This window comes from Hoplias malabaricus, chromosome 17, assembly GCF_029633855.1.
Source record: "Hoplias malabaricus isolate fHopMal1 chromosome 17, fHopMal1.hap1, whole genome shotgun sequence".
Classification (NCBI taxonomy): domain Eukaryota; kingdom Metazoa; phylum Chordata; class Actinopteri; order Characiformes; family Erythrinidae; genus Hoplias; species Hoplias malabaricus.
This window is the reverse complement of record NC_089816.1, coordinates 8,132,147-8,145,806: the sequence shown is the minus strand read 5'-3', so window position 1 is coordinate 8,145,806 and position 13,660 is coordinate 8,132,147. Positions and strand designations below refer to the sequence as shown.

At 37.9% G+C, this 13,660-nt stretch overlaps 1 protein-coding gene across 2 annotated transcripts in view; it reads left to right on the top strand.

Moving 5' to 3' along the window:
* gabra4 (gamma-aminobutyric acid type A receptor subunit alpha4) overlaps positions 1-8,138 on the top strand; it is a 34,008-nt gene extending 25,870 nt beyond the window's left edge. The window contains exons 9-10 of one of the 2 annotated variants that reach the window (XM_066648973.1): positions 3,308-3,744; positions 7,569-8,138. In XM_066648973.1, coding sequence (XP_066505070.1) covers positions 3,308-3,744; positions 7,569-7,572 — 441 coding nt within the window. In that variant the 3' untranslated portion in view covers positions 7,573-8,138. Of the gene's footprint in view, positions 1-3,307; positions 4,515-7,568 lie in introns of those variants that run through there. The other variant, XM_066648971.1, reaches the window with a different exon arrangement.
* The last annotated feature ends 5,522 nt before the right edge of the window (positions 8,139-13,660 follow it).

Here is a 13,660-nt window from a genome sequence, read left to right as displayed (position 1 = left end):
AGAATATACTGGCTGTTAGAAAGACCAGTGCTTCAACTTGTTTTTTTCCTTAATCTATGATCATATTTTATGATTGAGTACAGCACATTTATTACAGATTGTTCCTTTAAGTATTAGCATTATTATTAATGGGAAAAAAATAATGGGATTGAATTAATATAACAATCAAAACATAGCTTTTTCAGTTTATCTTGTTGTTGCAAGAAACAAGAGTTCAGACAGAACTTTCTGTACAGATCTGTACAGTTTGAAACATTAGCTAGCTAGCAGAGCTTATTGATAGTACAATGCTAGTGTGTTGCTTAGCAACAGGGACATGCAGCCAGTTCAGACGGGTAGGCATTTATAGCTGATGTGTTTCATCAGAGCAGAAAAAGCGGCTGAGTGTGAAGTAGATTCTATACATGTTTGCTTGCTCACAAACGCAATTTGGGACACAAAGAAAACATATATCTACACATTTTCAGCAGGACCTTATTTGTTACAAGGCCAAAAAACTGCAGTCTTGAGAAAATGTATATTTTAGATTAAGTAGATCAGAAAACAGAGATAGCCATTTTTTTCCTTTGTTCTGGCAGAAGTGCCTCTCTCATCATCCGTGCTATCTGAATTTCTTGGAGTTGTTTATGAGAAGTAAGAAAGAAATGCCAGTAAGAAATGATGTGAAGCTGACGGAAGTTTAATGGACTACCACCCGGATGCCGGATTAACAGGTCGCCATGGCAACATGCTCAGGGCACATCTGTATAGGGGCTTTTTTGCAGTCTACAGAAAGCAAAGAGGAAATTAATCTCTCTCTCTCTCTCTCTCTCTCTCTCTCTCTCTCTCTCTCTCACTTACTCTCACTCTCTCCTCATTTCCTAGTTACCACAAAACTTCAATTAAATGCAGTCTAGCGTTATTTCCTCAGAGGACATGGTTGAGAAACATAAAGAAATTGGACCAGAGCATATGGGAAAAAGAGACTGGGTTACACAACGTATTGTGGTGTGTTGTTTCTTAGTAGCCATTCAGCTGCAGTAATTAGTTGTTCCAGTAGTAGTTATGGGAGACTATATATCGGTCCTGGCTTTATATTTGTACACACATTTTTCACTCTTTCTCAGTAGCTGGTACTGTAGAGGCATAGAGGTGTGTAATAAAGCAGTAAATTCTAATAGCAGGCCTTTATGTTGTGTATTAAAAAAAACAAAAACAAAGTAGAGTTCCGCTCTGTGGCTCAGACATCAATACACACCCTCTCTCTCTCTCTCTCTCTCTCTCTCTCTCTCTCTCTCTCTCTCTCTCTCTCTCTCTCTCTCTCTCTCTCTCACACACACACACACACACACACCCAAAGATGTCCTCCAACTGTGAGTCTGTGTTAGGGCTAAAAGTTTCCTTTATTGCAGTTGTGTGTAAAAGTGTGGACAAGCATGCTCTTATGGTTTGTTGATTGTCTAATTAAAAACACAAGCAATTTTTAATATGATTTATTTCTGAACATTTTAATGAAGAAATGTTTAAACAATTGGAAAATAATAAAACATAAACTGGCATTGGAACCAATCTGGACACCTATTCCATCAATACTAAATAATACACTTCCTATTAAAACTATACATTTGCTAGTCCAGGCTGTTCCTGCCTTGCGCCCAATGATTCTGGGTAGGCTTCAGACCCACCGCAACCCTTAACTGGATAAGTAGTTACAGACAATGAATTAATTTGCTAATACAGACCACCCCCGTAAAGGCTGAAATGGGAGGTGAACACTTCCCCCCGCCCCCTGTTGGATAGATGAATATGAGAAAAGAGTGGAGATAGGGTTGAGGTGGGAGCAGGTTTGTCAGACACGGAAATGATGTGTGTTTGCAGGGTATATATCGGGCTTAGGGGAGGAGTTGGGCATGGTCCTACTCCCAAAATTATGTTATAACATAACTTCAATTTTATATAGCCAGGTAACTCTTTCCACATTAAAAAATTACAAAATTTCAGTTCCACGTTAAATGCTGCCATTGTATTCGCACTATCACACTAGTTTTCGTTAAACACCTAAACAGTGAAGAAGTTACAGGTGCCTGGACAAAACTACTCCATCATTTAAGGTGACATAAAGCTGTACGCTGCTGAATAGACAGCTGTGTTTGCTTCTTTTTCTTCTGCTCCACCTAAAGGACTCCAGCAGTTAGAGAATCAGACATATGCAGACTTGGATGCTGGAGGGATGATCACAAAGTTAATTATGTTAAAACTGTTTATTTATATATTGTTTTTTAAATAAAAATTGCTTGTTTACACTGCATTTTGTTCTGTATATAACTGGTTGTTTATTCTTAAGCCAAAAAAAGAGTGAGAGTACTAGTGGAGGGTCAGGTTCAGTTCTTGGCAGCTTTTTTCTGTGGCTTTTTTATTGTTCATATCAATGTTGGAATGATATCGTATTGACCAAAATTAAGAAATATATTGTGATCAAAATTTTGGCAGTATCGTCCAGCTCTGTGTAGAAAATACCTTTCTTAGGCATGATCCAAACTCCACAACATGTGAGTTTTATCTGGTTTTCCTACAAAGTCAGAATGTTTGTCCTAAAAATGAACAAAAACCAACTCACACACACACAGTCTGTAATGTGGAGTCATTTCTCTCCAGCTCCCTGTGTGCAGTGTGATGTAAGCTGTTCAGATCCAGTACAGTTCCATACGCCTCCACCTCACTCCCACTAACAGCACTGTAAAACACACAAAAAGCTTCTTACTGATGCATTAGCATGAAAGATAGACCTATGGATCTCTCCTCCTGGAGCTCAGGCCTCACTAGAGACGCGTGGTTTAAAGCAAAAACATGTGCACCTGAATAAGAGGCAGTCTTTTATCCCCATGTGTCTTACTTAACATCTCTTTATCAGACTCTGTATTTAGTAACATCTCAAAAATAGAAATATTTTTCACTCATTGAGTGATACATTGACACTCAGTTAGACATTCAAGATCACTTTTTCAAATGCAAGCTCACATTGTTAGGTTTGTCTGAGAATGCAGTTTGGAAGAAAGAAAAAATGTATATAACTTGTTTAAAATTTTCAGAAAATTTAAAAGAAATAAGATAGATATAAATGAACTGTAAGTTAATCAAAGATCTGTGAAAAATCTCATTTCATTTCTCAGAAATGTGAGCCTCTCATTTTGAGAAGAGCAGTTCATGAGGTTTGAAAATAACATCTCCTGCTGGGAGGGAAAGGGAAAAAAGGAGAAAAATATATTTTAATGATGTCTCCGTTGTTCAAGTCAAAGTTAAACACCATGTTTCTTCATTTCTCCCACAGCAAAACTCAGACACTAATGGCAACCTACGCAAACGCATGAACTCCGCGACTCAGTCTCAGCCCGACTCCAAAGGTAGCCAAAGAGCCGAGTCTTCCAGTAAGAGCGCTGTTACTGTGAACAAACAGCTTCAGACGAGCCAGTTATCCTCCAGCTCTGCAGCAGCAAGCAGCTCTGCCAGCCAATCACGGCTCAACCCCAAATCCTCCAGTCAATCCAATGCTGTGGCCCAAGCTTCAACTTCCAAGACCACGCCCCCTGCCCCTCCCTCCACGCCTACAGTTCCTGGGCGATCACCTGGCAGCACGTCCAGTGATTCTGCCTCTCTTCACCATCTTTTAGGGCCAAAGTTGGAGAACATTCAGAAAATGGACACCAAGGCCCCGCCCAGTGGTCAGGCAGCAGCTCCAGCAGCAGGAGGGACCAGCAAGATAGACAAGTATGCACGCATCCTATTCCCAGTGTCCTTTGGGGCTTTTAATATGGTGTACTGGGTTGTGTACTTATCCAAAGACACCATGGAAACCAGAGGAGGCTAAGCACATCAGATTAGCATCTTCTTTCGTAAAACATCATCAAAGCCAAACAGCAAATAAAGAGGACATCTCTGAAAGGATATCAAGCATTTTCAAAGCAATTTATATTCAAACAAAGAGGACAAGTGGACAGCAACCAGCCAAGCTGGAAAGCCTTTCAACAGATCATATGGGTGAAGCCAGTCTTTTCTGAGAATGAGCTTGTGGATATAGAATTCAAAACAGCTCTAGCATTCTCACTGGACCAGATCTCAAATTCATTTGGCGCCTTTTTTCCCCCTCCAAGTGGTCATAAATTGCAAAGCACATTAATTGTAGAACTCACAGCTGCAGGGATATTGCCAGTGAAATTGAAAATAGAAAATGAAAAATCATTGCCATTTAGTCTATTTTTCTATAGAGAGACGTTTTCTGATGACTCGCTCAATTTACCAATGAAGATAATGTGTATTCGGGCACACCTCATTTTAAACCCCTTCAGTTTTTTTGAGTTTGAATAGTATTTATGTATGCGTAAACAAGCCGGCCAATGGAGAGTCTGCTAAGTGATGATAAGCAGTTGAGAGTTTGCACTGTGTGGGCAAAGCTTGAGAGCTGGACCACCCTGTAGACTGCTGACCAGCAGGAGATCTGTATGCATGGTTTGTTTTGGTTTTGTTTGATTTTTTTTTTTTTTTTTTTTGTCTCTTTCTGACACAAGGGTAACGTAAAATCAATCTATCGATATCTTACTTTGTCTTTAAGTACAGTGATTTTTTTATTATGATCTGATTATTTGATTATGAAGTTTCTTTTCTGTTCATTGCTTTGCATTTTGCATAGGAAAACTCATTTTAAGAAACTACACTGAGTTATCCTGCAGTAATCTGCATCAAGTCAACTATTGTAGATCATTTCTTAATGAGTGAATGGATACTGGTTTTTATTTATTTATTTATTTATTTGTTTGTTTATTTATTAATTTATTTATTTTACATTCAGCATAAGTTCATTGGAAGTCTGTTGTATTGACTGAATGACAAATGGCATTATGAATGAATATGTGAATATCATTATCACTCTATGAACATCCAGCATACATTATGCACTATAAACTCAGAATCATCATTATCCATGGAATGCTGAAACTTAATATGCTATCTTATTTACACCTTCGTATTTTTTCAGATAATGTCTGAGTAGCTGGACACATTTAGGATGGGCATTATGACAGAGTGCTTAATGAGGTTGAACACTGAATGTTAAAGGATTTTATTAACAAAGTTTTAAGATACCCCAGTGACTGTCAGTAGTGGACTGATTTAAATGATTCACATTATCTAGATTTCTCTCTTTCTCTCTCTCTGACGACTCAAATGCCTGTGTACATTTGCTATATTGCCACTACAACAGCCAAAAACTGGCTCAGCTGGCCAAATGTTTACAGAAAGTTCACCAGAAGGATCACCAGGTCATATCCCTGGTTCTGTGAGACATGGCATGAGTTGGACCTAGAAGGAGGCCAGCGTGCACAGGTGTACAGCATCACATCTGTCTCTCTCTGCTAGTTCCCTTGCACTCTAGACCTGCTACAACCACTTTCCACATTAAGATGTTTAGCTTAAAGCAGGCCTACAGTTCTCCACCTCTCCTCCTTGCTTCACCCTTCCAGTTATGTCTTTATCGATCAGCGAGGCCATTAACAAACAGACCAGTATCCCATGGACAGCCATTAATCTAAAAAAGAAATCCTTTGCTGATTTCAACCCAAACTGACTCCAGTGAATGAAGGCATGATATAGAGGAACATTCAGCCTTTTATTTTCATCAGTGAGAGGAGCAAAGAGAAAAGAAAGCTGCAAGTCTTTTAGTGGCGTCTCTGTTACTTTTCTGTTGTGTGTCTCCCCCCTTGTGTGGTGCTCTATTTGAGTGGCTGGCCTAAAGACTAAGCACTTAGTTGGTATTTAGTAACATAGGATCCCTGGGGGTATGGCCCAGCGTTTAAGATGCTTACCTCTACTGGGTAAGTGTCACTTATACAAGGCACCAGGAGGCTTATTACCTCTCTCTCCCTCTGCCCCTGCGGAAGGACCGTCTCTTCATTTGCCTTGTTATTTTGCCTGCCTCTTTCTCATGTTCTCTTTCTCCCACTTTCTTTGTTCTGTCTCTTTATTCACTCTATATTCTATTTCCATCTCTCCTTCTCTCCTGTATTTCTCAGTCTTCTCATTCTTTCTCCCACACTTCTGTTTGTATATGTGTTCTATCTCTAATCTATTTCCATCTCTCTTTCCTTTTACTATCTATAGTATAGTTTACTACTATAATGTGCACAATCGCATTTTTGTGCACATTACGGACAAGGGTATCAGTGCTTCCCCAGAAGTGCACTTGAGTGTGAAATTGACTTCATGCCTACACAATCATCTCTCAAAAACACACAGACACACCCCCATTAAACCCTCATTAACCTGCCAGCTTCAGCCTGGGTTTTTCCTCCCTCTGTTCCTCAGCAGCAGATGTTAATGTGTATCAGAGTGATAGTGTGGCAGATAAGGGTTAGACAAGGACAGACAGTTGGCTGCTGTTCTAGGTGTTTAATTGGGGTGTAGAATTTGACAATATATTACTTTAGCCAAACGTCTTTGGACTGTACCAAGGATTTTTATCAGTGCTTAACACAGAGCTCTGATCAACTGCAACTCATTTTCAAAGAAAATTTAGAGAGCTGTTATTCATAAATACATGGATTACATTCAGTAGATGTTTGTGGCATGTACCAAAGCTTTGAATAATTTTTGCCTATCTGCCAGAAATTAAAACATAATTGGTCCTTGCCATGATCCAATATTGTGATGTGCAATGTGTGAAATTATCCCCAAATCTGCAAATAATGTAACATCACTGGACAGCTCATATGCTTGTTAACAGAGACCGGAGAGTGGGAGGGAGAGAGAGAAGGGCATCTTACCCATAGAGGGAGCCCAATTATGCCACAAGGATTGAACTTTCAATTGCGTGACTATATGAGAAGTGGCACAATAACACGGTTATGTCCCAGCATTTACAAAAATGTGTCGGGACACATCTACACCAAGTATAGCTGTGTTATATTTTGTGGATTTTCCCAGCCTTCAATTGTAGCTTGTAGTAGGTGCACTTGCACACATTGGCTTTGGAATTGTGCACTTATGAAAAGCTGGATAGCTGCACTCTTCCGTATCATGAAGGATGTGGCATCCATGATTTTAAAAAAGGAATTACAATATTTGATTAATAATTACACCACAACACACTTTGCCACATTTTCAGTCCATTTTAAATAAGCTTGGGCCCAGAGAAGGCAGTGTTTGTTCATATTATTTACATATGGTTTCTTTTTAGCTTGTAGTAGTTGCACTTGACTGAAGAATGTTGGGAATGTCTTGATTTGAGTGAGCTGAACTTGATTTGAGTGAACTGTATTTCAATGTTTATGGCTTCATAGTATTTCGCTAACTTTGCACTTTAGCCACAGAGAAGAACTAATCCTAAACAGGTGGGTTTCAATTTTTATAGTTCAAGAAGCACGATGTTATCTCATCAAAATGAACAGATATGTATGTTTATACTAGCCACTAATCAGTGAAAACCAGCTTGCTGTTGTTTTTATTTATTTTTAACAGCCTTCATCCTTTTTCTCTTTTTTCCTTTCATTTCTTTTCCCAACATAAATATTACTGCCCTGTGAATTCTGTTCTTTTTACAGCTGATTAAATTGTAGAAGTCTGTCCAGGCTTGTTGACAGCTTCTATTGTAGTTCCACCACTGCCACTGGAAAACTAAGGAGAGAAAGGGCCTTTCTTTCAGCAAACAGGCACCGGCAAGACAGAAAACATGTTTAGTGCACCCTGCTGAGTGTGTTTAGCTCTCCACGAGAAGAACAAATATTCATAATCTCCCACTGGACTGCACCCAAAGAGGAGGAAGAATAAACAGAAGAAGAATAAACAAACAGAAGAATGCAAAAATGTGCTGGGCTTAACCATTTTCATATGGACGCATTGACCCTATATGTGAGGTCAATACACAATCTAGAAGAATAATCAAACAGCTTCCTGTATATAATTATATCAATGATCGAATGTCTTTGTAAGAAAAAAGAAAACAACGAAAATTAAATCATATACACTTTGTGTTTTGTAGTCAAATGAATATGGTTTACTATTGCCCTATGCTAGGTAATCACCTTAGAAACATCACAGGGACCTCCTGGTTTCTAAAGCTGAGGTCATCACAGCCAAATACAGAGTGCAATCGTTATAATAAACATGCACATCGGCCATGGAAAGTCTTTGAATCTATAATACAATTTTGGTATGAAGAATTTAAAATATCATGATTGAAATAAAAATATAATTACAAAAAAAATCTACTTGTTTGAAAAGATGGGTGAGGTGGTGGTTGATGGTTATGGAAGGAATTTTAGTATGAATGCAATGTTACATTTCTTTTAAAATAATTACATTTTTTAGAAATATATACCCCATTTCCAAAAAATGTTCAGATGCTGTTATGTTCAAATCATTTAAACCCTATATGTGATTGAAAATATTTGTCCATTTTAAATTTGAACATTTGGGAACTGAGGAGACCAGGAGACCAACTGTTGTAGCTTTGAAATTGAAATGTTTTCCCATGATTGCTTCATAGTAGATTTCATCTGCTCAACTACTCATGAGCCATGCTGAGGTAATACATGCAGAACATGAACTGGCATGGTCTTATTGAAATAAACATTTCCTTCCCAGGGGAGGCACGGTGGCGCAGCAGGTAGTGTCACAGTCCCGCTCCAGGTGTCTGTCTGTGAGGAGTGTGGTGTGTTCGCCCTGTGTCCGCGTGGGTTTCCTCCGGGTGCTCCGGTTTCTTCCCACAGTCCAAAAACATGTTGGCAGGTGGATTGGTGACTCAAAAGCATCCGTGAGTGTGTGTGTTGCCCTGGGTGTATTCCCACCTTATGCCCAATGATTCCAGGTAGACTCTGGACCCACCATGACCCTGAACTAGATAAGCGGTTACAGATAATGAATTCCTTCTCAGAAAAAAAAGATGTTGGCTAGATGGCAGCATGTTGCTCCAAAACCATATCATCATGGATGCTGGATTTTTAATTGTGCACTTATTAAAAGCTCTCTTCCATAGCACAGAGGATGTGGCATTCATAATTTCAACAAAAGGAACTTCAACATTTGATTCATTAGACCACAACAAACTTTGTCACATTGTCAGTCCATTTTAAGTAAGCTTGGGCCCAGATAAGGCACAGTGTGTCTGCATACTATTTATATATGGTTTAGTTTTTTCTGAGTTTCATAGACAGTGCTTTTTGGAAGTGTTTCTAAACCCATGCCATGATTTTCACTAAAGAAACATGTCTGTTTAATTTAGTGCTACAATATGCCCCGAAGACAACAGCCAGCCAATATTGGTTTACTGCCTTGTCCCATGTATCCATTGGTATAGATTAGTGGAAAACACTTCTCTTCATGTAGGGAGTATGAGGTTCAATTCCTGACCCAGGCAACCACACTGCTTAATGTCCATAATGATCCTTGGGCATTTCATAATAAGACATTTGCTTCTTATACTAGCATAAAATATAAGTTACTCAGGACAAGAACATATGTCAAATGTCATAAATATTAACGGGATTTACTGACTTATTTCTATTTGTCACTCTCAGTTCCACAGTTAATTGGTGCCAGTATCGTTGATGTCAGTGTACAACTAAAGACAGTCAGTTCATCAGTGCATTCTACTGTACCAGCACTTCAGACCACTTTTCATTTAATAACCTTCTCTAAAACTAGCCCTTCTGTGAAAAGATTTAACATTAATAGCTGTTAACGGCCACTGCTGGCAGTTTTGAATGGACAACTCAAGGAAAGCAATTTCAAGTAATTTCTTAAAAAAAAAAAAGAGCCGGTAGTTTTCTGCTGGTCCAGGGAAGATCTAGTGTATGAAAAAAACCATAAATTATTTCCTGCCTCTCTGTCTCCATTTTCTGTGGGAAGTGACTCAGCAGTTAGATAGAATTAATTGCCTTGCCCTGTAAAAAACAATGGGCTAATTTTAACTTTTCTTTTCTTTCACTCAATTATTTTAATAGATATGCAATACTAATGTGCCATAATTAGTCAAGCACTACACATTTATAACACATTGAGAGAGTGCTTTAAAATTGTAGTTCTTCTCAAGCAGTGTTCTTGTTCATTAACTTTCCTAAATGAATAGAGATTTCTCATGTGGATATATCATTACGGCTGTTATGAACACAAAATGCAGCTCTTAAGTGTTTTAGAAATGTTTCATTTCATTTCTTCACACTCCCTGATTTTACCAGTTCATCCTTTATAGAAGTGGTCCTCCACATTGAGGAGGCCATATTTAAAATAATTTCTGTAAAGAATATATGGCATGTAAGATTTTTTGTTTGTTTGATTGTGGGTTTTTTGTTTTTTTGTTTTTTTGTTGTTTTTTTTTGTAAATTTTATTTAAATTCAAATTAACTTAAGGTTTTATATTTGTGAACACTACAGAAGGTATGAATAATGTAAGCTGTGAACTAATACAAACACTGAACATAGAGGAAACATCCCCATACATGCACTTCCAGAACAAGCATAGCTCAGGCATGTATATTTATTTCTATGCTTGCACAACAAGCCTAGTTTTGCTGGACCGCCATTAGCCCAACAGCCAGTTTCCAACAGTTTACGTGTGCTTTTTATTATGTGAGTGTGTTGTACAGAAAATATGGAGGGCTGGTAAATGCAGAAATGAAAAAAAGTTTGGTTCGTAATATATAACACTGGTGTTTTTCTTGTTTATTTTATTTAAAGATAAATACTAGATGATCTGCCACCAAAGAACAAAGAAGATCAAGAACGCTTTGTTGATTTTAAGAGTTACTATACTACTACTACTATAATAATTACTTATTTATTGAATGTAACTGGTTAGAGTAAAACGTGAAGTTTAATGTGGCTGTGTGCAGCTATATGGAGTTTTATAAACACACTAATGCCACAAAATGTCTCCCAACACAAAGACACACACTCTCATGAAATAAGACAAATTCAGCAGTCCTCCTCTCTCTGTGAGATATAATACATGCGTTAATGTTGTTCTGAGCCATTCTGCTGAGCTAACCAATGCAGAGCCAGGGCTCTAGCCTATGCACCAGATACACACACACAAACGGAGTATGTTCCTGTTTTATTTCTTATTATTCAGCCTCTGTTCACGCTGAAGAACCTGCTGTTCTTTGATTCCAGCTGGGAACAAATTTTTCTGGTTCACAAATCAGTTTATGTCAGTGAAAACACGCCGAATGCTTCCAAATTTAGTTCACGAACTGGAATGTGAAAAACAGCTGAACTTAAATTTCGTACTCACACATGCACATTTCAATATTAGGAGTCAGTCAGTCAGTAAGCAAAAATGTCTCTTCTAGGCCGGCCCGGTAGGCATTTGTCTCAATATTTTTGCCCCAAAACTGACAGGGTACTGCTTTACCCTCAAAAATATCAAAACTACAAATTTCAGGAGGAACATATGTATATGTCATACATGTCATCAGGGCCATTTTTGTGCTTTTTTTAAATATTATTTTTGTGCATAATATGATAATAAAAAAGAAAAAACTGGTGGCACAGAGGTGCAGCAGGTAGTGTGACACAGCTCCAGGGACCTGAGGTTGTGGGTTTGAGCCCTGCTGTGAATAACTCTGAGAAGTTTGTCATGTTCTCCCCATGTCCATGTGGGGTTCCTCCTGGTGTGTAGATTGGCAGCTCAAAAGTGTTCGTAGGTGTGAGAGTGTGAGATAATTTGTGAGTGTGTGCTGCCCTGCGAAGGACTGGCGCCCCCTCCAAGGTGCATTTCCACCTTGCACCCAGTGATTCCAGGTACAATCCAGACCCACTGCGACCCTGAACTGGATGAGCGTTTACAGACAATGAATGAATGAATAAACATGCGGAAAAAAATGCTGCTCTTGTTTTTAGACATTATAGGAAAAATCATGCTACTCAAAAGATTTACACAGAGCGAAAGTGATTGAGAGAAAGAAAAAAGAGAGAAGATAAGAAAGAGAGAGATACTACATGGCTCAATGGACAAACCCAAACACTCAAGATGACTGAGAATCTTGCTGGTGTATTGAGTGTTTGTGTGTGTGTGTGTGTGTGTGTGTGTGTGTGTGTACCAAGAACATTTATACAGTCACATTTTAGTGATCAATCTTCCTTCACATCACTAAAAGTTAAGATAGCAACATGTTAGGCTAGTGTACAAGAATAGTAGTTATAATTAAGATTGGGGTGGGTCTATATTGTGTAATGTCCCCACAGTTCAAAGAAAACTTTGTTAGTCGGTGTGTAGGCCATGTATGTGTGTGTGTGTGTGTGTAGCTCTGAATGCAAATAGTCTATTAATAATGTGAGGCAATGGGCCATATGACCGGAGACTTGTGACAGGAGGACCATATTAACTATCTCCTTGGAAACCACTCTGGGGTAAATTAGCAATTGAAATTGTAGAGAAATCCTCAGAATAATAATGACAAGGTCACACATAGAGTATTTGTTTTTTATTTGTTTGTTTGTTTTGAATCCAATGGTTCTATTAAAAATGTTTGACCACAAGGAAGTCACTACAAAGCAAAATTAATACTTTTAAATTCATATAGTAAACTTAGAAAAAATGAGAATATGATGCCTTATAACCTTATGCTGATGCCTTATATATGAGGCTTATAACCAGAAATCTATTGTCATGAATACAAAAAAAATATATATTTTCTGAAAAAAAAAAAAACACCTGAAATACAAAGTAGAACAAACCAAAACTGAACGTAAATTTAAACACTGACAAACCATAAAACCAAACTGAGAAATGAGAAGCGTTGGGTGGAAACAAAGACCAAAAGAAAGCAGAAAACACATGGAAGCAAAAAGACATGAGGGAATTATATACCTATATTACATATTGTCTTTATTTAATGCATCATGGTTTTGAACTGAACTGTATTCAAAACAATTGTTGCTTAAAAACAAAATGGTTAAATTCTTGAACGGCTTCTTTATTTACAGTGTGATATCATAGTAGATTCTGAGAAATTATCTCTGCTGTTGTTTCGGCCTTCAGGAGCTCAATCATTGTGTCAGATCAAGGGCGTAGATTTGCTCTTGACATTGGTTGGGACAGTATCTACCTTTTTGACATACATTATATAATACATTGGCTATTATATGTGCTTTTAAACTACTAAACAACAATTCATAATTTAATTCACAATTTATATAAATGGTAAAAATAATGTTAAACTAATGACCAATAAAGAAGTAGTTTAGACTTCAGTTTACTTCCACCATAATGCAAATGAAACAGGTCTCATATATCAGCAATAATAAAAGTATATATACCACTGCATAATCTTCACAAAATCAACAAAGATGATTTTACCTGCTGTGTGCTGTGTGCCAAAGCTTAGCATTGCTATTAACGTTATTATGATTGACTCATTTCATTAGCGAACTTGACTTTTAAGTGACTTAAACAATTCTTTAAAAAATAGCTCATGTCCACCTTCTTTTTTGCTGCCATCCTCGCTCGCTTTTGACACCCGATTTTACCCTTTCTGCACCTCTCGGTTAATGAGACGTTGACAGATCTGTAGACCCTGATATTGCAATGAATCTGGAATATACTTATTTAGAAAACCTAAATGGTTGTTGGTGGAGGGGATTGAGCAGTTCTATTCACTGCAGTTATATATGCATACTATGTCTCAATTAATTT